The 27,684-nt window shown below is 39.8% G+C and overlaps 1 protein-coding gene across 3 annotated transcripts; it reads left to right on the top strand.

Moving 5' to 3' along the window:
* Positions 1–9,938: 9,938 nt before the first annotated feature.
* Positions 9,939–22,869, top strand: TCEANC (transcription elongation factor A N-terminal and central domain containing). Of its 3 annotated transcripts, none has more exons than XM_032198830.1 (3): positions 9,939–9,990; positions 13,393–13,499; positions 21,727–22,869. In XM_032198830.1, exon 3 carries the CDS (start codon positions 21,735–21,737, stop codon positions 22,815–22,817), a length of 1,083 nt encoding a protein of 360 aa, XP_032054721.1. In that variant the 5' UTR covers positions 9,939–9,990; positions 13,393–13,499; positions 21,727–21,734; the 3' UTR covers positions 22,818–22,869. The 3 variants fall into 3 exon arrangements, with proteins under 3 accessions (XP_032054721.1, XP_032054740.1, XP_032054729.1); XM_032198849.1 differs by lacking the exon at positions 9,939–9,990 and adding an exon at positions 10,078–10,109; XM_032198838.1 differs by lacking the exon at positions 9,939–9,990 and adding an exon at positions 10,370–10,404.
* Positions 22,870–27,684: the final 4,815 nt, after the last annotated feature.

Raw genomic sequence — 27,684 nt, 5'->3', positions numbered from 1 at the left:
CAGTAGACAGGATGGCTTAGTGGCCTCACAATAAAGCTCCTTCGTACATAACCAATACACACACACGCACGTATCTTTGTCACAAGTTCTTTGTGTGTCACGTTCTTCAAACATCAGCTAAATGGATGGAGACTACCTGCCATCCCCAGCAATGGGGAGGTAAGCAGAATCTTCTGCCACAGAGCAGGAGCTGACATCTTGCCACCCCTGCCACACACATGTATGCACACGTAGGTATGCACCTACATGCTTAAGAGGGTCTGGAATCCAGGTTCCACCTTGTCTGAAAAGAAGCTGTATGACTAGACTGTGGGGCAAAAGACCATCTTCTCTCTTGTGATGACTTCTGAAAATACCCAAATGTCGACGTCCCAAGCAAACAGAGATGCCCATGGAGAAGCTCTAGTTCAGGCAACATTCAGCTAAATGTGTGTGATTTTCCTCTTGGTTAACTCTGCATGTCTCCCTTTAGGCTGACTCTTATTAGTGATGCTTTTTATTTCACTTCTTTTATGAAGAAGGGGATATCCAAAACAATTGAATAGACTTCGGGAGAGAAACACTGGAGAACCTGAAAGAATTCAGCCTACATAAATGTATTTTAACAAAAAACAAGTAAATCCAGAAGTTCCAACACCTTGTATGGCACCTATGAAGCAAGTCAGGGATGCTTGAAATGTTTCTTGTTATAACACAATCTTTTTGTATTTTGCACACGGATGAAAAAAGTGTAAGCAAGATTGGAAATGTCAAGAAAATCTACAAAAGCTATATAGTTTGGAAATGCTTAATCTTTTTAAAAAATGTTCTGTTTTATGAAACAGATGCTCTGAGAACTTAACGTGTATGTCAGCTTTGATGCATCAATTTCTTCACTGGTGTTTTTGGAAGCGCTGAGTAAATTATGAAATAAGGATTTGAGAAAAGCAAACTGTCTTCAGTCTCAGGGCAAAGACACTGGGATTTTCAAAGCAAGGGGAAGCTTCCCTCAATAATGGATTGAATGTTCACCGTGATCTCATAATACTGGGAGAACCTGGTCAGAATGAGGCACAAAATTAGGCTTGAGTGAAACGAGTATTTATTTCCTAGAGTGGGGTCTGACTGTCTGAAGCTGAACTACTGTGGTGGTTTCACCCTGCTGGGGAGCTGAGCTCCACAAGCACTCTCTTACTCCCCCTCCTCAATGGGGCAGGGAGAGAAAATAAGATTAAAAGGGCTCAAGAGATGAGACGAGGACAGGGAGATCCCTCACCAATTATTGTCACAAGCAAAACAGACTCTGCATAAGGAGATTAATATAATTGATCGCCTATTGATAACAGGCTAGAGCGATGAGAACTGAAAGCAAAGACACCTTCTCCCATCCACCTTATTCCACCTCCTTCCCCCAAGCAGCACAAGGGAACGGGGTATGGGGGCTGCAGTCAGTCCCTGATGCTTCATCTCCACCGTTCCTTCATGGTCACTCCCTGCCTCTGCTCCCCGTGGGGTCCCTTCCATGGGAGGCCCAACTGAGCCTGCAGGGGCTGCCCACAGGCAGCAGATCTCCAAGAACTGCTCCAACACGGCTGCATACCATGGGGTCCATCCCCCAGGAGCAAACTGCTCCAGCACAGGTCCCCCACGGGGGGCTCCTGCGTGGGCTCCTCTCCATAGGCTGCAGCATGGAGATCTGCTCCACCATGGTACACCATGTGCTGCAGGGGAACTTCTCTGGCACCTGGAGCACCTCCTGCCCTTCTTCTGCACTGACCTTGGGGTCTACAGGGCTGCTTCTCACTCTTTTTTTTTTCTTTTTTTTTTTTTTTCCCCCTTCCTTCAATCCGCTCCCCCAGAGGCCCACCCAGCATCACTCCCTGACTCTGGCCAGCAGCAGGTCCCTTTTGGAGCCAGCTGGAGCTGGCTTTGGTCTGACACAGGGCAGCTGCTGGGCTCTGCTCACAGAGGCCACCCCTGCAGCCCTCTGCCCACCTCTGAGTCTTGCCATGTAAGCTCAATACCGCTATCCTTACTGAACACTGAGAAAATGAAAGATCTGTTTCAGATAACAGTTAAAGGGCATATTATGCCTACAGTCATTAATGCCTCAAAAGGTTCTTGCAAGTGATATATCTGAAATATGCATTTAGAGCAAAATCTAACTAAAAAAAATAAAAATATGCAGCTAGGCATTTCTTATACATGCAGTTATTTGCCATGGAAAGATGTTTTCACCCTCTGTAATTATCAAGGGTTAAATACTGCCTGTGTAAGGCACAATATCTACAGACTATTTGCTCAATACACAAAGGATAGAGAGCAAACACAATGAACATGGTGTGATATGGAGCCAGATGTGCTAATATTTATTTGCTGTTGGTCAAATCATAGCCCACCATGAATCATGACTACAGCAATCGCCTCAGCAATAGCATTCCACCCAAAAGACAAGATAAAAAGATTTTGCTTTTCATGAAATGAGCAAGAAAATGATTTTCACTGATGCATAAAGACTGCAATAACCGCTGTAAAGCTTTCTGTAGTAGACAGAGAAGTTTTTTGTCATTTGTTTGCAACGGCTTGTCAAACTCAAAATAGCTTGCGTTACAACAGATCATAATAATTCTAACACAAAATCCAAAGAGCAAAACTGAAACCTCTTTTATTGTGAATAAATTTGAAGATGGCTTCTACGGAAGCAACAAAATACATCACATTACATATAGATGTTCATATAAATCGCATTAGCACACCAACAATTTAACTTTGAATCATTCAAAAGACCCAACTACTCAGGGCAAAAGCTCCACGTTTCTCCTTCAGCTGAGAACAGTTAAAGGGCATATTATGCCCACAGTCATTAATGCCTCAAAAGGTTCTTGACAGTTTTCTGTTACTGTGAAATGTGAAATCCATTATCTGCTCGATTGTTCGAGACAGCAATGAAGCCACACTGGGACCTTTTGAAACTGTTAAAAGTATACTAAGATCAAGTGTTTTGAACTTTGATGGTGAAATTTGCAGCTCTTAATGCTGATATTAAACTTTGGAGACAGTACTCTGCCTTCAAGTTGGTGGAGAAAAAAAGAAAAAAAAAAAAGAGCTTCTAGCTAATTATGCAAATCTGTAGTACATCCCTCAAAAACTACCCTACGGATGTGTTCATTTAAAGGTTGTATAACAAAAGGTTTCATTCACTTTTCTTCAACTGCCAAAAGAATTAAAGGAGATATTTCATTTTGTCAACCTTGAATACATGGAAGTGCTGAGGCATGTTCCTGCAAGATGATTATCTTATAACCTGCAACTGAAAAGAACTTAAAACATTTTCCAGCTATTAGATGTTATTTTTATACATTAAATAAGGATTCCCCACTACACTTTTTAAGGATCATATAGATGAAGATAATGGAGAGATGCTCTCAGATTGTCACTCATATTCACTTAATAACTGCTATGATGTTTTAGGATAGAATCATAAACCTGCATGTACTGCAAGCACTGGAATTCATGAAATATATTCATGGAAGGATACATAACAAGAAAGTATTGGTGATAATTTATTTGGTCATATGTGCACTGTTACATGAAAGCTTATCATGGCAATAGATTTTTGATGGAAAAGAATTATTAACCTCAAAATATCTGACTTCACAGTTTGATTTCAACAAAGTTAGACATTGTCTCTCCAACCCTCCCCTTCCAAGCCCCAACTCTTCTACAAGTGAATATTACAAAACTGTCGCAAGAACAGGTTGTTAATTTTTTATTTGGGGAATATTAGTCTTTAGTGATTCAGTAAAGAGTTACTAGGTTTTAGAAGTTTTTTTTTTATTTTATTACTATTATTATTATTATTAATTAAAATTAAAAATTATTTTTAACCTATATTTTTAATAGGGTATAACCCAGTGCTCTGTTTGAAAATCCTTGTTCTCTCAATTTCTTAAAATTGCTGTAACGTATTATGCCAATTTCTCTTTCAAATGCACACCTGAGAAGAATAGGCTCCTTAGATCGAGGCCTCAAGTTGTGCCAGGGAAGGTTCAGGTTGGAAATGAGGAGACATTTCTTCTCAGAAAGAGCAGTCAGGCATTGAAAGGTGTTGCTCAGGGAGGTGGTGGGAGTCACCGTTCCTTAGGGAAAGGTTGGATGTGGTGCTTAGGGACTTGGTTAACAGGTGACATTGGTGACAGGGGGATGGTTGGACCAGATGATCTTGGAGGTCTTTTCCAACCTTAATGATTCTGTGATTCTATGAAATCATTTGAATAGTCATCAAGATTAAAGCTCAGGTCCTCAGAATAAAACTTAAACACACATTTAATAAACAAATAACCTTAAACCCACATATATAGTGTTTTATTAACTCATTTTAAAATCAAACTATAAGACCTGACTGGGTAGGTCAACAACCCCTTGTCTCAAACAACAAACTCATATTTGACTAACCATCAGAATGGTTAGTTGTGGATGTATAGCAGAAAAGGAGATGCAGAGAGAGGGAACTGTTTATCTCAAGCTATCTCAGGTTAAGTCCTCTGAGCTGTACTTATCTGGGCAAGTTACTTAGATGGCTTCGTAACACTCCATTGAGCTCAAGAACCATGTATTGACAAGACTCACAGTTTTTGTATAGGCCCAGTATTTGTGATACAATTCAACTTGGAAATCATATGGATTAAAAGAATAATAAGATCAGCAAGTGTTTAAAAGAGCCCCCACAATATTTTTCACTGAGTCCTATTTGGTGGTCCTTGATCAACTTTCCGGTAGCAATACACTAAAGATATGCTCTTCACAGTGTATGGGGCACATGGAAATAAATGGCACAAACAGCCATGAATGGGAGAGGTGAGCTGTGTTATTGTCAAGCTCATTCACCACCCAGTCCTGAAGGTTTAACTAATTGTGCATAAATAGCAGCAATTCAAAGCCAAGCTAAATAAGTTCATGACCTGATCCATTCCCACCCACGAACCCCACTCCCCCCAAAAATAGAAAGAGATCCTTGAAAGGAATAAACAGCCAAGACTTTGTTCTTTGTGTAAGTGAACGTGTTTCAAATGCTGTCTGCATGGGGGTAGGTACTCTCACAACATGAAACCTGTTGGAGAACTAAAGTATAGCCCATTTCTTGGATCTTCAGTCTATGAACTGTATGTAGGATTCCCTGAAGAAACCTTGAAATGAAGAAAGTACTTTGGGAAGAATTACAGCACTGGACCATGAAACAAATGTCACAACATGAACTTCTCTTTCTGTGGGCCATTTCTATTTCTTTCAAAATTTGCTAGATCTAAGCAACTCTCTTAAGATTCTTGTATCATATCATTAAAAACAAAACCCTACAATGTCTTAGAGCATAAGAATTGTATCCCTTTCACGGAGCTAAACTGGAAAATGTGTTCCAGGATTACATTTAGTTGATGAGCATTTGCCCATCAGGCCAAACTAGAATGATTACAAAGTAAAAAACAAACAAACAAAAACCATACAGTGTGGAAGTTGTGCCCTCAGAACCAATTGTTTTATGCTGCAGATCCAGTCCTGCTGCACCACACGCTGCTTGCTAATTTAGATGTGACCTAAGGTGGATACAATCATTTTAAATTGTAGGATGCAAGAGTAAAAGAAGCATCTTATGTAACATGAAAAATGGCATATGGTTCCAGTAACAGGGTAGCAAGCACACCTGATTTTGTAGGACATAAATGATGCTAGGTATGAAATATTTGTAAATATGGTAGTAAGGCTGTTTAAGCATTGAGTGTTTTGTTTTGTTTTTTAAGATGTAAGTAAACAGATGGTTTTCGTAGGCAGTGGGAGAGTCTGAGTTGTCTTCTTTCTCACCTCTTTTTCTTTTTTTTTTGACAGTTTTCCAGGCCATACTGAAAAACTGCATCACTGAAATGATCCAATTTAGAAACAAAACAAAATTAAAATGGTTGGCAAACTCCTGCATTTTGGAGAATAGGAGCTGGGACAGAGGCATGGGAACTGAAGCTTCATAAATCAACTTCCCCATTGGAGAGAAAAGGCAGTGAAGCTCTATGCTTAGCCACTTCTGAGCCTAAACTGTGTTTCTCGGGAAGCTTGCAAAATTAATCTTTAATAGGATTATGACTTCAGTGATATTACAAAGTCAAAATACTGTTTGTGTATGTTAAGCACTAGAAATTATACCAGGTATGATGTAAAGCACGCAACTAAAATATTGCTTAGAAACTGTTCAGGGGTGGGGGGTTGAGTATATTTGAGGTTCTTTTTATAAAGGAAAGAATCTCTTTTCCACTGATTTCCTCTTATTTTCATTGCTTTCACTAGAACAAAAAGATTATGAATACAGCAACACATTGCTAGGACTTGATGAAATCCCTATGTGATGTTAATAATACAGGAAATATTACATTAAACCATGCAGTATTGCTTGTAATAATATTCATAATCTTCACATGACTGTTTAAAAGGAGAAACAGTTAACCAAATGTTAACAACAATCAGGCCAACCTTCCCCTCGGTCTTTAAACAGCTAAGGAATCTCTTACAAGCAAATTGTTGCCTATGTGTCTACTGAGACTTCAGAGCCATTATGTTTTATACCAGTCTGGAGGACAAATCAAGACTTTGACTGAGAGCCTTGCATGGCAAAATATTCACTAAGCACTTAAAAAACTGAGTAGGAGTAAGGTATACTACAAAGCATACCTTCCTCAGCCATCACCAGATGTTTTGTGCAATTAACATGTCATAGGAACAAGGATCCACAACACCACAGGTACCTTTTTGCTCTCATCTTCATGCAGTCCCAGTGAGAATGATAAAATGTTCCCTATCAAATCTAAAGTAACATCACAGGCAAAATTTCAGTCACATCTCCTTCTCATTGGGTGAACTTTCTCATTAGTGTTTAGAAACCATTTTCAACCACTGATATTGTGTGCAGGATTGTCATACTTGCTGGTGAACAGTGAAGGCTTACCCTAAACTAACAGGGATCCTTCTTAATTGATCAGTGCCTTTACTAATCATCTTTGGCTTTCTAGATTTCCAGGGGTAATTTGATCTATTTTTTCTAGTCAAGACACAGAAAAATAAAAATAATATTTCAGAGTCTGTGCCATAATTCTGAACAAATCTGTTTTATTCAGTCATGCTAACAAAGATCTTCTGAACTGTTGCCACCTCACATTTGTTTTTTACAGTCATATTATCATGGAGATTTAATACAAAAGTATCCTGTGGCCAATTCAGCGCTTTGAAAACCTATAAAATGCTGTATGAAGCATAAATTATATATACATATATATATTTCTCTACACACTTGATAGTATTTTTAGTAGTGATATTTGTAATTCTGCCTTTCTTTGATTTTCATTCAGGAAGCAAGAGTATTTTTTATCATTTAGCACAGCTTTGGTGTTTAAGCTTCCTGCTGAAGACAGGGAGACAAATTCTGTTCTCTGCCATGTTTATGTAAATCTATTATTCATCTGATTCCCTACTGATGCTTTGATCTATACTGTTTACCAGGAACATTGGTATTGAGCGTGCCTCCCCCACTAGAAGAATTTCTAGCAAGTGACCATTTACCAGTTCCCTTTTAGGTTTTCAAGAAGGATGTAATTTCCCTGATTCCACTTCATAAGAAACAGCTGCTGCTATTACCTGTGCACAAGGTTTCAGAAAGTTTAAATCACAGCTCCAGTGCTTGTGTCTAGAGATTTTACAGGAAATGGCTATCCATCAGTCCTTCCCACCCAAACATGTTTTCTCTGAGCTATTCTGAAGAGGTAATTGTTACAGTTCCAAGAACAGACAATAAAAAGCACAGACTAAAGCTTATCCCTTTGAAAAACAATTGGAAGAATGAAGACTTTAAGAGAACTCATAAATATTTTGTTTTAAATAATTACATTACATATATTTGGTGAACGGGAGTACAACTCTGCAATAATTCATTGCTAATACCTTATCAATACACATCTTCAAAACTGGTAGAAGAAAGCTTTTTATTTCATGAAAAGAAACTTTATTATCATTGTTCTGATTTCAGCAATGGCAATCTCTTTCACAGGTATGGGTCTAGGTTAATAAACAAAATAATTATTCTAGCAATTTTGCCATTTTCCTGCTTGATGGCATGCCCGAAGTGTTCACATGTTCTTATGCTAATGACTTTTATGTAGATTACATACAGAAAATGGAAAATGATAGATCATTTAAAATCAGTAATGATAAATTACTATATGTCCAAAATGATGTGTTATATCACTATGGGACTATATGATAAAGTGCTAAATTACATTATAAAACATCAGGTATTGTTACTCCTGATACAATTAAATGTGTGTGTGTATATATATATAAATTGTATAGAGTAAATATCACCCATCTAGTTTGTTTTGATATTTTTTTTCAAACAGAACCATTGTTGTAGAAAAAATCTTTTATTTTAGGGAAGCTATTAAATATGCTATTCTGTGCAAGAATCTTATAATGAACATTGTTTGACCAACATTTTTCCAACTATTTCCGTGCATATTTTACACTTTATCAGCTGGCAGAGTATCTCACGCTGTTGAATAGAAGCCTGTGTTTTTAGACAAGTGAATACTTACTACAGTGAACACTGAAGTCTCAAGGAACACAAGCTGTTACAGTAACACTGATTTTATCCTGGAAAACCATGTAAACACTAAGATGTGCACATATACCATTACATGTATACACACATATATATAACAGATATATAATGATTATCATATTTTAGTTTTGTTTTACTTCAGGAGCAATTGAGAAAACCTTGTTGTCTCTTTTATATGTGGGAAACTGGAACAATGATTCCTCATTCATTAGACCAAAAATGGTTTAATTAAAGGTCTGAGTGAGGAACCTGCCTCGAAAGACAGGTGTCAACTATTCTGATCCCTGCTCATAGGAGGCCTAATCACAAGGAGCGAGCTGTGCTCCTTCTTGTGTCTATTCTGCCAAGGGAGCTCAGCACCAGTGCTGGAATGCCAATCCTTCATCTCCTCTTGTTCCATAAAACTACAGATTCTTTGGGTTAGGCTTTGTTGCATGCTTTGTTGTATGAGCCACAACGACGTGGCAAAAAGGAAGTCCTACCTCGTCTGCAATCACCAGTTGTCCATAATACATGATGTGGAACAGGGCTGGCCATTGTACCCTATATCAATCACTTCCAAATTCATTAGCTTGACACAAATACATTGTGAGTTAAGTATTAAAGGAAATTAGCAATCATTCAGGATTCTTCACTTAACAGTGTATAATGCAACTGCTGCAGCACCACCGATTAACAGTTTGATAGCATGAGAATACTGATCCCTGTCTCATTCCAATAATATAATAAATTGCTTATACGTTGTTTTTTTTTGTTTGTTTGTTTGTTTTACAGTCTATACAGACTTTATATATATATATTTTTATTATTATTTATTTATTTATTTATTTATTGTTATAAGTAGTGGTGATGTTCGTTATGTGAAAATGGGGAAAAGGGGTGTGCCTGCCCTACAAGGGCATTTATGCTGATCGTATTTGATAATTTGAGGCAGGAACCTTTACTGACAGCAGAGGGCAACATAGTAAATAAACATCAGTGAATAAAACCAAAAGCATTTACTTAAAAATCGCAGGTTTTCTGCTGTAATTGAGAATGACCCCCACCACGCACCCGTACATTTGCTGCAGAGCCGACCAGAAATATTAACCTTTCACAAACACATTTTAAACGCTCAGTGTAGAATGCATATGAAAGCGCTGCGGTGTTTATTTACAACACGTTTACTGCTTAATCTGGTATATGCAACGCAGGTACCCGTCACCGCGTGCAGTAAGATTTATAACCCCTTTTTTTTTTTAATCTCCTTTTCTCTCCGGGGCCGGCACAGGAGCTCACCCCCCGGCCGCCCGCTCGCTAAGATGGCGGAGGCGCGGCGCAGGAAGCGGGAGGGCTCCGCCATGTTGCGGAGCGGCGCGGAGGTAATGGCGCCGGCGGTGGTGCCGGGGTAGGGGCCGAGGGCTCTTTTTGTTCCACCGGAGCAGCCTTCGCCTTCCGCGGCAGCACCGGGGAGATGCTTCCCCGGCTCCTGGGGCTGGGGGTGAGGTCGGGGGAAGGGGTGAGACCCAGTGGGAGCAGGCGGCGGGGGGTCCCGCAGTGCCCTGAAATGGCGCCGCAGAGCGGGCGGGATGGGGCAGCCGCGTACCTCGCCGCTGCCACCACCCCCGGGGGACACAAAGCGGCTCCTTCGTCCTGGGGCTGCTCTGTTCCTTAGTGCTGGTGTCCTTTGGGGCACTGTGTTCGGTGAGGTGGCGGTATTAAGGGCTCTAGAGGCCAAAGGGGAGAGGGTGAAGGATGGGGACTGAGCAACGCAGCCGTGTGCAGCCTAAAGCGAGGTGGGCGTGAGGAGCAGGCGTGAGGGGTGGTGTTTGAATTGGGATAAAACCCAAAAAACGTAGTTAGTGTACCCCTGTGTGGTGTTTGGGAGCATGATCACAGTTGAAGTGGGCCACCCGTTTTATGGGAGCACTTGCAGAAAAGTTGGCATTCAGATTTCCGTCTCGTGGCTTATGCTGGTGTGTGGTGGCCAGGTTACAGTGATGGTAGCTGGCTGCTGGCATCCCTAGAGCGACTCCAAACCTCCTTGAATAAGCTGTCACCTGCTGCTGCCTTCTGCAACAGGCGAATGTCTCAGCTGGTTTCATATAAATGCGTAAGGCTGGCCTGCTTCTCTCAGCTGTTGTAGGCCCCCTACTGATTTATATCATACACACCTATAATTCTTAACGTAGAAATCGCAGGATGGATATCACTAATGGTAGTGTTGTGGGTGCCATTTTTTAGGTATTTGTCTCCATGCAGTGGTTGACTAGAGATGAGTCAAATGTCAGCACAAATTGAGAAAGGAATTAGAGAATTCACCCTTCTCAATGTAGTCTTGTTTTTAATAATAAAATACCTAAAAATCCATTTCATTTCAAGGGTATTTCATATCTTATTTCAGTCAGTACATGTCAAGTGTCCAGATCAAGACTCTCAAATGTTTAGGCTTTATCACATAGTTCAGCAGAAGGAATTTTAGTGGGTGCTAATAATATTTTACAAATACTCTTTGTTAATAACATTTTTTTTTCTTTAAATCAATCAGGAACATGTTCCTTTGGATGTAGAAAAGTAGTAAATTTTTTTTGTTTTGTTTTTAAAGGGAAAAGGTTATATCATTTCTGAGTGGAAAACCTGTAAAAGAATGATAAAGCGGTATCTAATGGAATTGTGTCCTTAACAGCTGAATAAGAAACGGAAATATTATCAAGCTGAGACTTAACAAGAAACTGAATGTTAGAGCCAGTACAAAGTCTGTGTTTATCTGATAAATGATCAGAAAAAGCAGTCATTCGCAAAAGTGCATAAAACAGATTTTTATTGCTTACGTGTCCTGTTCTTATACTACTTTGTCGGTACATTTTGCCATAAAAAGACAATGCAGACTGAACATTTACTTTTGCTTGTACTGTGCTGGAATTGAAGTCGTTGCTAGCTCTGTGATTAAGAATAATCTTAAAGCTTTTTTGGCAAGGAAATGCATATTCTAGAGAAAGAATTGCTTGTTCTTTCCAAACATTATTCATATTTTGTTTCTAAAGTATTAAATGAACAAATCAAATGTACTTTGCATAGATAGGTTTTGTGGTAAGTATATTTTTTACTTGTTGATTTAGGCTCCTGTCTGCAAGCCAGTGTGTCTTGTTGGACACCTCTGCCAGTGCAGAAGCTTACGAAAAGGTGGGGAAGCTTTGCTTAGACTGAGGCTGTGCAGGTTTAAAATCTGTGGGTCTGCAAGAGAATAATAACAGTATTTGTGGAGACTGAAAAAGAAGTAGATGAACAAGAATGTCAGATGAGGTGTGCCAGCTCTAAATCTGCAGCTCACAACCAATTCTTCACTTCACTGGAAGGTTTTAAAAAATCACAACTGATTCTACCAAAGCAAGAGGACAAGAAATTCACAAGGAAGTTAGAAAATGGTGAAGCAAAGCTCTGCTATTGGGCAGGATCATGAGAGTTAATGTTACTGTCATCATTAGATGTGAACAGGGAAAGCACGGTCAGTCTTTAGGAGTTCTACAGAATGCTCAAAACTTTAATTTTGTCAAGTAGTGATTTGTGGAGCCATGTTGTATGTGGCAGTGTTATCTTTCTGTAAAAAACAAACACATAAACTAGCCATCCTTGCTATGAAGGAAAGATGTGACCACTAGAGATTACAGACTCAAAATGAACAAATAAATAAATATGGGATAGGCCCACCTTAGTGTGTTAGAGATTTTGAATTATGATTTCCTAATGTTTGGAGGACAGCATTATGAATGTGTCTTCTGCACAGGCATGAAATGGAGGGAGTAGTCCAGATGTCTGATACAATCCCAAAGATAGCAAGAGGGAGAGAGCTTCATGAACTGGAACTGTTAGCATTACCTATATGTACAATCAGCCAATATAGTCAATGCGTTTTGAAGAAAACAGCTTACTTTTGGAAGATGTTGCAGCCTTGCTGGAATTGTTCTGCTGGTTTGCTGTCCAAAGTGATTAGAATTTGGATGTGATTGCTTGCATCCATCCAGATGAATAGTTTAGGAGACTAACGGTGTTTAATTAAATTAGAGAGTTAATAAACTATGTCACTAAGCTGCTTCAATTATGTTGGTATTTTCTGGTACGTTTCTTAAGTGATGAAAAAACGCTTACAGCATCCTCTTGCTGTGGAAAAATGGCAAAATATCATTCTTCATATTGTCTTACAAATATTATAGTAATGATAAATTCTTTTTATTTTGAAGTCTGTTAATATTGGAAAAAACAATGTTAGGAAATGAAATAATCATTTCACGAAGCGCAAGTAAATACTTCCACACAGTGAAGGTTTGGCTGGGTACTAACGCAGGTGATGTTATCAGCAAGGTATAGGCATTTTCTTCGTGTCCCATGGTAAACTTTGTTCTTTAGAATGGAGTTGCGTTGTGAAGATGCCAAATGTACTTGTAACAATCCTGTGCTTTTTTTTTTTTTTTTTTTTTTTTTTTTTTGCATGAAAAGATGATAAACTATACTGTGTAGGTTGTAAGAGACCCTGTTAATTTATTATTGTATGAATTGTAAAAAAAAAAAAAAAAAAAGTATAACCCTTTTAAAGCAAAGGGCTTAGACTTTTTGAAGGTTAATTAACACAAAACACATATGTCATAATCTGTGTCCCTAGGTAGTATTGATTCACGTTTGAATCGTCTGCTTCAATTTCATTCAGCATTTTTCTTTTCCTATATATACCTGTCACTTGTGGCCAAAATAATAGTCATGTCTTGAAAATATATCCCATTTGTCCACAGACTGACTTCTGAGCTGCTGGAAGCGACAGCAGGGGAGAGAATCAGCGCACCAGTGAACGCAGCAAGGACCTCGTACAGGCAAGAGGTGGAAAAGGGCCAAGAAAAAGATATTCCTCTGCCAGTTTTGGTACAGCTTTATCATAGAGACTTGGAAAAAACAGACAACCCCTGGAAAATTGGCGTGACCTTGTATCCAAACCGGAGAGTGTAATTTATAATAAAATTAGTTAAGTCTGAAAAATCATGTGACTGTAGATGAGAGAAACCACGTGTCTCTTTATGTGAAGTGGTGCCAATCTTAAAGCAAAAGGAAGCTCATGTTGTTTGCTTGTAATTTCAATTGAAGTAATTAATGACAAATCTCTCTGAGGTATACAAACATTCTGTTGTTGCCCTAGTGACTCATAATGCTTCAGAATACATTCTGAACCTGCATAGCTGTCCTATTGTGAAGATTAGCTGCTACCTCCACTTGATACCGAATTCTGTCATTTTTTAACTCCTTAGGAATATTCTATTAAAAGGAACAACTGTATTAACAGAAATTAAGATTTTTGGATCAGTGGAATAATTAGTTACCTGTAACATTTAGCACAGCAGCATCTCGATTAGGGTGTGTGCTTCCGTGGCAGCATCAGCTGGAACTCCCAGAACACAAAAGAGCTGTAGCTGTTAAATTCATGAATTAAATTCCAGCTAGTTCTTGCCTGTGAGAAGAGTAATTGTTATTATTCATCCGGTGTAGCCGTAGTATTCTAAGTCTTTTTCTGAGCTCCAGCTTATATATATAGATACTGAAGTTGATCAAAGCTAGTGGCTAAGCAGTTTGAGGGCTGCAGCTTTTCTTTTCTCATTAAATCCATGCGTGTTTGTTTGATCATATCAGAAAAATGTGCTGATGAGTCTCTTGTCCCTGAGGCTTGGTAACTTCATTAAGCAGTCTATTGATTTTTCTTTTATTATTATTTTAAGGAAATAAAATTATTTTTTAGTTAAAATTGAGGGGTTCTAGGAGAAACAACTCCAGATAGGGATCAAAAAATTACCTTTTAAGAGGCTGCATCATCACATGAATGCAGTGTGCTCTGCCCTTTCTCCCTGTAATCTCCCTCTCTTGGAGGAAAGCCTGAGAGAATGGGTCCAGTGGGCAAAATAGAGGGTAGACACAGGTTATAGCTCCAGACCAGTTAAGAGTACTGTTGCTCAGTCACTGGTGTAGACGATGCAGAACAAGACTACTGCTCTGTCAGACTACTTTTTATTATTCACATGCTCTTATACTAGCTGTTGTCCTGGAAAATGTATTGAAAACATGTTTTACATAGTATTTTCAGTTAATTTTCTCTTCCCTTTTTTCCTCACTGTGGTTCTACTCCATGTGCAAGTGCAGCAGAGATTTTGGGGGAATGATTTTGCAGTGTTTCTGAGCTCATGTACTCCACTTCTACTAGACCAGTGACCAAAAGGTGGCTGTCTTAGTCAGTGAACTGTCATTTATTGGATTGTCATGGACATCTGGCAATAGCACTGCTGTATTATTTCAATTATTATTGGATTAAGTCTGCTTTATTCATGTGGCTTTGCATTGGAGATGGATTTCTGTATAGTTCTTTATAGTCTTTGGGGTGGGAGGCAGTCCTGCTGAGAGGCAGGAAGAGCGCTGATTTTTGCCAAGATGAAATAAAAGCCCCGGAAAATGATTTATTGGTGACATCTTTGATATCTGCTTTCCTGCTGTAGATGAGATGAAGGAATGTTTTGGGGTCTGGGGGTTGGCTCTGAGATTTCTCTGGATTCCTCTTAGGCTCCAAGTTTAAAATAGCATTTGATCATTGTCATTGTTTATAGGGAATTTAGGTTGCCCAAGGCAAAAAATATGGTACCAGGACCAGGTGCAGTGCACCGTCTCTGCTCTAACATTGACCGTGTCATTTTGCAGAAAATTAGTTGCACTGTTAGGAGTACTTGGCTGCTTCTGATCTTTGTCTTGGCTGTGATCCCAATTTTCTTGCAATTGCATAGAATTCCTCCGGCGAAGAATCATCTACGCTTCGGGTTGGGGTAAGGGAGAAGAGGACTGGTGCTCAGCCTGCTCTGCCCTTCCAGGGTGTTCATCTACACTTACGTGGATGCCTTTGGGGTTTGTCTTAGTGCAGCCAACTCCTGCTGGTAAACCAAGGTGAAGTAGGTGACGCATTTCAAACCTGAGGTAGTCTGTAGGTTTTTTTTCCTCCTTGGAAGCAAACTGACTTAAAAGGTCTTTATTGATCACTGTCATTTGTTCCTATGTACACAAGTGACTCATGCCATGCAGTCAGTGTGAGAGGTCCTAAGGATTTGGCAAGTACCTCATCAGCACGGTATTACAGAGTCTAATTGTAAACACGAGCCAGTCTCTACCTTGTTCAGTAGACACTTGAAATTCAAACAGATGTTCTCCTGCTTTGCTAAAGTTAGGCAGGATGGAAATACCTTGTGTAGTTGTCAGAGAGATGGGGATGTTTATTTTGTACAGCACAAGATTGCAATGTTAGCATTCAGACTTCTGTTCTTGCACCTCTGCAGTACCAAAAAATCATGATGAATTTTGTGACACCAGGAAAAGAACATTGCTGTCTGCTCACCTTTTCCTTGGATTTCTTACCTCTTGGTACTAGGAAGACAGCAGAACACTGACTATGTGATTCAGTTAATTTTACCAATGTTTGTTGAGCAGCATTTGCCAAATAGCATTAAATCAGGTAGGGAAGTGGCCTAATTCTAAATTTTAAAAATGTTGAATGAAGGAGCAGTGTGCAGGGCAGACTAGATGAGGGATGCACCTTTTCTGTCCTTTCCGTGTCCTGGCACCTTTGGACATACTCTTTGTTTTCCAAATTTAGGCAAATAGGTACCCTAAAAATGTGAGGTTTCCTGAAGGTCATAAGGAAATAGTTTTCCCTTTTTCCTTACAGTCTGGATTTCCTCATTATGCACGTTTTCACAAGACTGCATGGGTTTGCTATACTACAGCTCCCTCAAGTGGTAAAATATTTTCCCATTTAAAACTGCAGCTCACTTTCTGTGAAACACTTGCTCTCTTTTCAAAAGGTGTTGAGGCTTTCTCCAACTTCCTCTTTATTCTGCCCTTTCTTTCCTCAGATGTTGAAAACTACGAACTGTGGGGTTATCAGTGGAGCAGAGCAGTGGGTGAAAGGGCTATGACAGTGCTCTTTGTTCAGCACCTGACCTGCTGAACCAGCTTGGGCAGGACATTTCACTGTATAAGCTTCAATTTTGTCATCTGCGAACTAGGGAGAATGATGAATATTTGTAGATGAACTAGAGTTGTTTTAAACGTTAATTCCTTTTTTTTTTTTTTTTTTTAAATAACTTTTCTTTCAAACAATGCTTTTGTGTATCTGACATTGAAAATACCAATCCCTTGACAGCAGGCAGCAGCCTGTCTGCTGTCATCTGTTTGCTGTCTTGCTACAAAGCATCAAAACCCTGTTACACAGCAGAAACATCAGTGTTCAACATCAGGAACAGGAGTGTGATAAGAAGGAGGTCAGGCTTGTTCTCCTTTGGTTCACAGTGAATTTGTGCTACAAAATTCACTCTGGTATTACCCCCGCACCAGTAATTCTTTGTTTATCCCTGTAAGAACGTGAAAAGTAAGTTTACTACAGTTGTCTGAGGGAATCTTGTTGTACTTTGATTCTGTAAGTGGAAGAGGTCCTAGACATCGTGTATTAATGTGAAATGCTATGCAGGGTTCCCGGAGTTCAGAAAGAGTCCTACCTCATCCTTCAACAGCCTGAAGCTGTAAAACAAACAACCTTTATATGTTCTTTGTAAGATCATAGATCAGTAATCTGTTTAATTTCTGATCGTGTAAAAATAATGCTCGCTGTCAGTCTTAGTGATTAAAATGGATTAAAATCCAGTTGCTGCTTGATTTGGAGCAACAAATAAACATTTTTTTCTCACTACACTGTCTTTTAATTTGGAAACAAAACTAAAATTTATGATTGAGTAGATAAGGTAGTGTTTTATAAGTATGTATCACTTTTCATCCTAAAGTATTTTAAAGTCCTTTGCAAAACAGCTGTACTCAGCAAAGCCAGTGACATTCAAAGAATGCTTACCCCCTAGAAGCCTTACCATTTTTCATTAATAAAGACATATTTATTGTTTACTTAGTGATTTCCCTGCTGGCTGTTGCTTGGGTTTCTGTCAGTTGCCAATGAATATTCCACTCCATCGGAGTTGTTAATTACAGATTTCAATTCTCTTCTTGTCACATATTTTGATGACTTATTCTTTCTTTTATGTAGCTTTGCTGAATAGGGGAGTCATTTAGTTCTCTGCTATTTTTCATATGTGTTGAGGAAAGCATTTCCTCAGAACTGATTGTTTTGACATAAATGTGAGTAGTCTATTAAGTAGTTGAATTTCCCAAATTAGTTTTTAATCATTTTTCATATTTTCATGCCCATATTATATTTTCAGTTTGTTTAACTGCTGCTTACTTGAATTTAATGTCGCATAAACTTTAAAAAGTACACACATGACTACAAAGATCTTAAAATTTCTACGAATTTAATTACTGCTGTAGTGTGCATGCACAGAAAAAGTTTTAACATAGACTGTGTATACCACATTTAATCTAAATCAAAGCAACCTTTTGTATATCTATTACAGGGTTAAAAAACAAAACAAACGTACCTGGTTCTCTTAGATCTGCCTACTAGAAAAAAATACATCATACTGTGGGGTAATGAATTAGCATACTTCAGCTCCTTCTGAATAGCTGTGTGTGTCCATAGCTAAGTATCAGGTAATTCAGTGTGATGTGTGGCAGCAAGCTGAGCTCTTGCTGCACGTGCCACTGTGTGGGCTCCAGCTGCCCTCAGAGGCTTTGTGGCAGTCACCCCTTCTGAAAGTGACTGCCAGTGGCCGTAGAGCTGAAGGAAGCTTTTTCAGCCTTACAGTTTACCTGTGTGCAATTAGCCACAGAAGTGGGCATGTGTTCACCTCGCCACCCTGCTGGGCTGCTGAGGGTCAGGTGCATGAACGTGAGCAAGGACTACTACCAAAAAGCAGCTGATACTGACCTCACATGGCATTTGCTATATACAGATCCTCACCCTGCACTATTAGAGAAGGAACTTTTATGAAGCATACTTCTCAGTGAAAGATAAAATACCACACCTTTGTCACAGGGTAAAAGAGTATGTGTGGCCAAATTATCACCAGAGCACTTTGTGTGTAGTAATTTTGCATGTTTGAAGCTGTTGATACAGTAAGTGGGAGGTAGGGGAGCTCTGCAGCACCACAGCTTTATATAACAGGCTCCTATCCATGTGGCTCTTCCTCACTGTAAATACGTGCCGGTGGAGTAAGACTGAAGATAAACCAAAATAAAAGGCATGGCTTTTACTAACCTGCGTACCAAATACTAGATGTAGAGATTTCATGAGCCATCTTGCATTTGGGTAAGTGTACTTTATGCTATGTGTAGCACAATACACTATGTATATTAATAGGTACAAACAGTGAAGAAAATTACATTTAAGGCATGTTAGAAGGAGCAGAGCTGAATCTAAGGCACAGGGCAATCACACTGACTGAGTATGCAAGTGTACCTGCCTCTGCCCTAGGTCGGATGAAAAACAGTATATGCCAGCAGATCATTGACTAATAACGTCAGCTGCTTAGTGTTTGGGAGACAGGAGGGAGCTGTCCTGCTGAAATGGTGGCCACCCTGCAAAAAAACAACTCTTCCACTCTCACAAGTTCTACGTGGCTGGTCAGATGAGACAGGATGCAAGTCTATGTGCTTTTCAGTATGGCAATGCATAGAGTTCAGCTAGTGTATTTGAATAATGTATCCTGTTTCTGAAACTACTTTAGCAAATCAGTTTCTGTTATAGCTGTTATTGAGGTCTCATGGGACTTCAAAATGTCAGGCAAGAACGAGCTGTTTAAAGACAGGGTAAGTACAAGCAGAGAGCACTCACCGTGGAGGTCAGGTTGGTCTGTAGTTTGTGCTTACAGAAACACAATGAAGGTTTATGCTCTCCGTCTCTCTCTCCTTTTATTTTTTTTGTGGAGCTCCAAGGCCCTGCCTAAAGCTTGAACGTATTTCTGGCACACACAGAACAAGTCAGCTAGCCCAGTAGTCATTGAAAGCAGCAGGGCGTGCAAATTATCTACCCGTCTCTCTTTTCCCTCCTCTTCCCTCATTCTCAGGAGATTTCATCATGGAAACAGTGATGGTGCAAGACATCTGCTTATGGGCTCCTTTGAATGTGCACGTGTGTAGCTGGCCTCCTGTCAGTCTCTAACTGCAAGTGGCGTTTTGTAGAGCAGAATCAGGATGTATTCAGCTTCAGCCACTGGCTTGTAGGTGTCGCTGTTTTTGAGCTGCCCGGCCTTGATTGTCAAACTGTAACGTGATGACAGAGCTAGCAAGGGAAAGGGCAACAACGAGGACCTGTTAAAAGTTTACTAGGCTGATTTGCCTCTCTGCTAGCAGCTGTAACGAGAAGCTTTTGGAAGAAAGATAACACATGATCGCTTGCATAACAAGTGAAAGGTTGAGTTATTGCTGAGGCTCGTGGGTCACGGAGGAACAGAATGTGGTTTGGGGCTTAAGATCCACTGAGTTACGTCAGTCTCACTTGCTTAACCGTGCTGCAGAGTAGCCACAAACCATAGCTTGGTAGCTCCCAGTATAATGTGTTCAGCTCCTTACTGTTTGTTAAGAAATTCCTCATGCGGAGTTATGGTGGTCTTTGAAGTTCCTCAGGAGGCCTGAAAAGTGACATCTTCAGCAGGTGCTTGAACAAGTTACTTAGCTCAGTATTTTTTAGTCAGATACCATTCCCGCGTTAGCTGGTTAATTTTACTCTTTTGAAGTAACATAGCTTTGCTCCACGTGGCTTCCTACTCCAAATTAGTCTTCTAATGCCAACACCTGTTTGGTTGATTTTAACTAAAGAAGAACTATGAGGAACCAGATGGAAATATGTTTGTTGTATTAAAAACTAAATGATAGCCAAACATCTCAGTACTTAGTGTAATGATTGGTGAAAAAATCTTGCCAAATTAAGGTATGGTCACAGGGATAACTGATTTAAAATAAATAGAACAAAAAACACTGTGGATTTTCTGGACTCCCCTTTTCCTGATACTCTGTACCATTGCAGCTTGTGCTGAGTTTGTAGTCGGATGCTTGGAAACAGTGAAAAGTAGAAAAAGATGTTTATATGCAGGTTCCCAAATGTTAAGACATACATCATGTTTTTTCTGCGAAGGATTATTTTGCATATGAATTCTGGAAGGATGGCAGCAATCATCTCCCTTGGTTTGGGGTAAACTTTCAGGTCACTGCAACTTTCAGATTAAATTAGTGCAGTGTTTACTTACAAGTCTGCCCTTGGAGATTATCAGGAGGCTAGTACAGAATGTGTTCAGCAGTGTGAGGACATGATGTTGTTCAAATAGCTGCTACAGCAGAAGGCCTCAGACGTGATTTTTAATAGACCTAATTTTTCATAGGTTTTGAATTTGTGTGATGGAAAAACAAACATTCTCCAAAATCAGCATTTTCAGTAAACACAATTTGTTGACACCAATACTGTGAAAACCCTAGTCCTATTTTTATTATTTTGTGTGTAAAGAGGGTGAGATACATTGCCTATAAAGACTTGGGAGGGGAAATATTTGGTAACATTTTAAACATCAACAAGTGTTCATCTGGTGCCTTTACTGAAAAATACAAAGTTTCAGAACTCACTGATCCTTGGTAGGCCACTGGTACGAGTCTGCTAATGCATGAAACGCTGCAAAATCCACCTGTAATCTCAAATGGCAGGGTGGTCGTGTAGTTACCTGTCTCTTTGCACCAGTTGCCAATCTCCTGGTGTGTGTAGTTTGACAAATGTCTTATTATTCTGTCAGTGTCTTGGTGTGATTTTTGGCAAAACACTTTGGTTATTCCTTAAAAATTATCGTCATGCCCTACTTTTAAAACTACTAACTCTGCCTCATCAGAAGTCCCTGGTCTCTTCTTTCTGCCAGTGTTTTCCTTGCATGTGTTAGACTTGCATGCCTGCGTGCACTTGCCCAGGACCCAGCTTCCTCTGTGCTCTGCATTTGCTCTGCAAACTCCACTGTACACCATTTCAAGGGAAAGTTGGCAAACAGTGATATTATGCAGATAAAATAGTGTCAAATAACATACAGGAAAAAAAAAACGCACTTGTGAGAATATAGAGAAAATGATTTAATAAATGTCATAACTGTAGTAAATGTGATTAAATATATATTTTTTTTGGCTTTCAGATTTAAAAATGTCTGACCAGAGAATTATTGTACACAGAGCCCATTGTATCGAGAAGCTACTCTCTGGGAACAATTTCCAAGATATTGAGGATCATCTTAAAGAGCTTGGAGATGTTGATATGACTATTGAATATCTTCAGGGGACAGAAGTTACCAAGGCTGTATACAGAGTACTCAAGAGCTGCCCTTCAGTAGAGTTGAAGAAGAAAGCAAAGCAGCTATTGTCAAAGTGGAAAGCACTTTACAAGAATAACTGTGTTCAGTCAGTGCAAGTTAAGAAGCCAGTTTCTGGGAATGTAAAAGAGGAAACTGAACATCTCGGTGTGACTCCCAGAGAACAGTTGCTGTCTGAAGGGCCAAGTCAGCAGGAAGTATTAGGTGCTGCCCCTTCTCAAGTTTTGGTCCCGTCACAAACTGTTAAAAATGTGGTATGCAATGACTCAGAAGGCAGCTTGGAACAGCTCCCCCCTTTTGAGGAACAATGTATTGATAGCAAAGATTCTAAACCTCCTGTTAATGAAGCAAGCTTGCAGCAGGATCAAATGAGAGCTCTGAGGTGTAAATGTGCAGATCTTCTTTACAAAGCTATGAGTGATTCTGCCAAAGACAAAGAAGAAACTGATAAATGGCTAGAGCTATCTAAAGAAATCGAAGAACATGTTTTTGCTCTTCATTCTAAGAATGACAAGAAGTATAAAAATTGCATCAGAAGTAAAGTCTCTAACCTGAAGAACCCTAAAAATAGCCACTTAAAATGTAACCTTTTTTCAGGGACTTTGAGTCCAAAGGCTTTTGCTGAGATGACAGTGATGGAAATGGCCAGTGATGAACTGAAACAGCTCAGGGCCCTGTACACAGAGTCATCTGTGCAGGAACATCAGCTTCCACAAGTTATTAATGGCACTCAGACAAACAAAATAAAGTGTAGGCGCTGTGAGAAATTTGACTGTACTGTCACTATGATTGCCAGAGGAACTCTGTTTCTTCCAGGTTGGGTGCGAAACACAAATCCAGATGAACAAATGTTGACTTACGTTATTTGTAACGAATGTGGAGAACAATGGTATCACAGCAGATGGGTTTGTTTGTAAGGCTGTCCTGTCCTGTGGTGGTTTTACTCAGGTGGGCAGCCGAGTTTGTGGAGCAGGCCCCGGGCTGGAGCTGCAGCCCGCGGAGAGGAGCCCACGCAGGAGCAGGGGGTCTGTGGGGAGGTGCCGCCCACCCGTGGGGGACCCGTGCTGGAGCAGTTTGCTCCTGGGGGATGGATGGACCCCGTGGGACGGAGCCGTGTGGGAGCAGTGCTTGGAGAGCTGCTGCCTGTGGGCAGTCCCCGCAGGATCAGTTCACCAAGGACTGCATCCCATGGGAGGGACCCCACAGCACAGGGGACAGGAGTGACCGAGAAGGAGCAGCGGATAAGAAGTGGGCTCCATAACCCCCATTCCTCTGTTCCCCTGCACTGCTTGGGGAAAGGAGGTGGGAGAGGGCGAATAGGGGGAAGCTGTTTTTGGTTTCTTTCCTTTGTTTCTCACTTCTCTGGATTGTTACTAATTGGCAATAAATCTTACTACTATCTCCCTACTCTGAGTCTGTTTTGCCTGTTACAATAATTGTTGATCCCTGTCCTTATCTCAAACCTTGAGCTCCTTGCGTCATATTTTCTCCCTCTTCCTCTTTGAGGAGGGAGAGTGAAAGAGCTTCCGTGGTGGAACTCGGCTGCCCACCCGAGTAAAACCTCCACATGTCCCTCTTCAAGAAGTACTTGAGAGATGTTTATAAGAGAAGGTGTCTCTTGAAACCGCGTAATTTAAGATTTCATGTTGACACTTTGTAGTTGCAATTACAAATTGCAAAAAATGTTTTTAAAAAATTGCTAAGTTATTTTTGAAGATGCTCTGAACAAATGTGTTTTTTTTTTGGTTTTGTTCTTGTTTTTTTTTTTTTAAGTATGTATTTTGGTGTGTTTAAAAAATCTATTACAAATGGTAACTCTGCAGCTAAGACTGGACTGTTCATTGGTAAGCCCATTAAAAATATTCCAAGTACTGCAGTTGTTCTTTCCCCAGGGTACTGTGTACTTGGAGTTTTCATTATCTTTAGCTGGAATTCTTTTGCAGAACGTAAATTTAGTTTACAGTAAACAGACTGTTTCCAAAGCTGCATTTCGCATACTTGTATGCAATGCAAAAAGTTCAGCATGGATTCAGCTCCTTAATTAAGTCACTTTTTGCAAGTGAGTGTGAGCTTATTAAGTTGTTTTGAGGAGTAATGTCCAAAAGGAAAAAAAGTAATGAAAAATGGAGTGTAAAAGAAGGCAGTTAGCAAATGGAAGCAAAAACGAACTTCCCCCTTATCTTTCTATATCTACTGGGAGAAAAATTAAAAATAAATAAAAAAAAAAATTGCCAGTCTATCCATTTGAAGCTCAGATTTTCAATGTAAGACTGCACACGGGTTGTGGTTTAACCCTGGCAGGCAGCTAAGTACTACATAGCCACTCACTCACCTTCCACCAGTGGGATGGGGGAAGAAAATCAGAAGAGCAAAAGTTAGAAAATTCGTGGGTTGAGATAAAAAGTTTAATAAGAAAGCTTATTTTCTGAACTTAAGAGAACCACCCAAGTCCAGGTATATTTCACAGCTGTGTATGGATCTGTGGAAGACTGTTTATACCGTGTGTCCCAACTTCATGTATTTCATTATTTTTGACTTAAATGTTTACACGTTAGAGGAAATGGGTCTTGCAGTGAATCCTAATTTTCTGAGCACATGAATGTGTCAAGATGTGGGCTAAGAAAACACAGTGAAGAATGTCTGCACTGTCTGAGAAATGAGGGTCTTGCAGCAGAGCAGTATAACTGGTAGGAAACTTCATAATGAGTTTCCTTGTTGGGGTATGGTCTAGGAGGTGAAATGGGTCGATAAATTGCCAATGTCATGGTTGAGGCACAAAGGAAATTGTTTCAGTTCACCCTGTTGTATAAACACATTAAAACTGCATAGTTGGCTGTAAGGGAGTTATCTTTTACAAAAGCACAGCAGGCATTTTGCAGTTCAAGGCTAAACTCAGCAGCTGAGCAGAGAAACCTACCGAGTGACTTGCCAGAGGAGCTAGGGGCAGTTCCTGTGCACATCTATCCGTAAGGTGGCTGAGCCTTATCAGCACTTTGGTGGAGCTTTCCAGCCTAGTGACCTGTCAGAGAAAGGAGGTAGGGGCATGAGGTGAGAAAAACGTTGTTGGTGAATTAAAAAATGAAAAGAGAAAATGGGCTTTTATTTGTATATGACGAAAATGGTGTGCAACCTGATGTTAAAAGAGCTACTTAGAATTAATTGATTAAAAAAAAAATCCATTTTGTGAAATAAAGTGTTAATAGTTAACCTTCAGCAGTGTGATTAACTGTGGCATTACCTAGATTTTATTATGTGAAAATGTGTTTTGGTGGGATTGAACAAATATTAAAGCATTAGGACAGGCCCTCAACATTCATATATGTAACCAATCTTATATCTGACTTTGTCAGCACTTACACGAGCTGGAATTGATGATTATAAGTACTATTTTTTGGTTTCAGTAAAGCCATAGGCACAGAAATACTCCCATAGTTCTCAGTAAGTGCAGAGCTCTCTGCAGCCACCCTGCAGGTCACGGTGCTGCTGAGCAGAGCTGGGCACCCACGCGGTGCTGTCCCAGAACCTCCTCCAGCAAGGGACTTGACTTTAGCCATGAGCAACGAACATGTGTAAATAATTTCTGCCTGCAGGTGGTTTTGAAGCCATTCCAGTAATGTACAGCTCATCCAAGGCTTGCCCTAGGGAAGGGAAAATGTTGCAAGGCCTGGCGAGTCTTTTTGTCAGAATAAATTTCAGCAGTAAGACAGTGTAGCTGTCCTACTGACTACATTTGTGGCATAATGTGTAACATTTTCTTTTGATCTGCCCGTCACTAAGTGTACAGTGCTAAGCTGTACACCCCAACACAACTGAGAAGGGGCCTTCCTTCTCAGTAACAATTGAACCTGATAGCTGTTTTTAACGGGACTTCGTAAAAACCTAGACATTCAAGTATGAAGAGTATATTTGTAAATTTTGTAAATGTCAGTAATTGTTATGAGAGTTTCTGTTCCTATTGGAAGAGCTGGAGGCCTTCTCTTTATTCAGGAGTTACCTAGTCTGTTTAAGCTGCTAGCACCCAGTCAACACACCTTAAAGCCAGGCACAAAATAAGCCAGGGACAAGGAAGAGATCTGGTAGTCCTGGTGGAAAGGAAAAGGAAGTATTGGGAGGCAGGGAGAGTGAATGGGGTCCGTTGTTAAGTATGCTTAGGACACGCATAGGAAATGAGGCCTTGCTTGTTCCAGTGCTGCTGAAAAAAACTTGTCCAGGTTCAGTTTCACTTCATGCCTAGTTCACGTTGATAAGTGTGTGGCAAATCAGCATTTAACAGTCGATGAAACAATATAAACTCATGAATTATTTTATTATGTTCTTGATCATCTTACACATCTTATTTTCACCTAACAGAGTTCATTACTACTTAGCCATTTTTTCCATCTGCGATTGTATCCTACCCTCATGACTGGAAAGGTTTCGTAGAAAGCAAGTGTCATGTGGTGTCATGTGCTGCTATATATCAGCATACTGTGCAGACGTGCAGTGTCAAATGTGAGAGAATTGTTCAGGTAAGTGATGCAGACTTTGTTCTTATTTAAAAAAGGTGCAGTCTCAGTTTCACTATGCAAAGTACTGCTCCAGGCTGCAGTTTGTCAATAGGTTATGTTGTCCCTTCCTAGATTGTGTAACTGCACAGGCTTAAAATGTTTGACTGGATAAGATTATATGCTTTGGCTCAAAATGGCTCTAAAAAGTCAACTTGCAATCACACAGCATGAGGGTCTGGGTTACTGAGTACAAGGAGTGTCAAGAGTCCCAAAACAAGACTAAGAAGACAGCTTTGAAAAGTGAGATTATTTTATGTTGTCGAAGTCTTCTCTTTTAAGTTTGTTCCTGATAGGGGAAGAAAAAAAAAAGCTTTCAATTTCTTAAAGCAGAGACTATTATTTTTGGGTTTTTGGTATGATGTTTGGCATATCCATGATGCTCCTCTACAAACAGGCATGACATCAGAAGGAATTCAAACAGGCAAATGTATGCTGAATAAGGTCTGTATTTCTTTTCTTTTTTTTTTTTTTTTTTTTCCCCCCAGAAAAACTGTAAATTTAGCTACTCCCTTTATCCTATGAATTAATAGTAGCAATAAGTTAGTGTTAAAATGTAGATTGCACTCAAAGTTTAAGCAACCTGTAGCTGTAAGACTTGTCTCTTCAGAAGGTGAGAGCAAAATTAACACTGAAATTCAAACAAATTTTGATATAGAAGCAAAGATATTACCGTGAGAAGTTTTCTGCAAATAGGAGTTGATGAATGGGAGTGAATATTAATGACAACACTTCTCCTGGTTCCTGGAGATAATACTGTCAGGATCCACTTAACTCAGTCCTGCTGAGGGCCTTTTGTTTTTCCCTCATGACCATTTTCCTGTAGCACCTTGCTCTGCAGCCATTTATAGTTTATAACTCTTTCTTCCTTTCCAAGGAAAAAAGGAAATGGTGATGTTTATTGTTTATTTAAAACGTATTCATTTCAGTCTGCCCCATGGTATTTACAATAGAACAGCTTTTTTTTTTTTTTTTTTCCTATCCCCTTGGCAAAATGAGAAGTTACCTGGTCACAGGCTATGGCTAAAGAGCAAATATGTTGAATTACACTCCTTCAGGGTGTCTTCAGGGTGTAATGGCCCAGGTCATTGAGTGCCTGGAAGATAAGGAATGAAACAAGAGCGCTTTGATAATTTCTTGGATATGAGCAGAGCAATAAAGGCAGATGACTTCACATCCCCTTATTTTGTACTGTTGTGATTCAGCCAGGAGATGACAAAGTCATGTTTTATTGAGGCCC

This window comes from Aythya fuligula, chromosome 1 (genome assembly GCF_009819795.1).
Source record: "Aythya fuligula isolate bAytFul2 chromosome 1, bAytFul2.pri, whole genome shotgun sequence".
NCBI classification, from domain to species: Eukaryota; Metazoa; Chordata; class Aves; order Anseriformes; family Anatidae; genus Aythya; species Aythya fuligula.
This window is presented reverse-complemented; position numbering and strand designations above follow the sequence as displayed.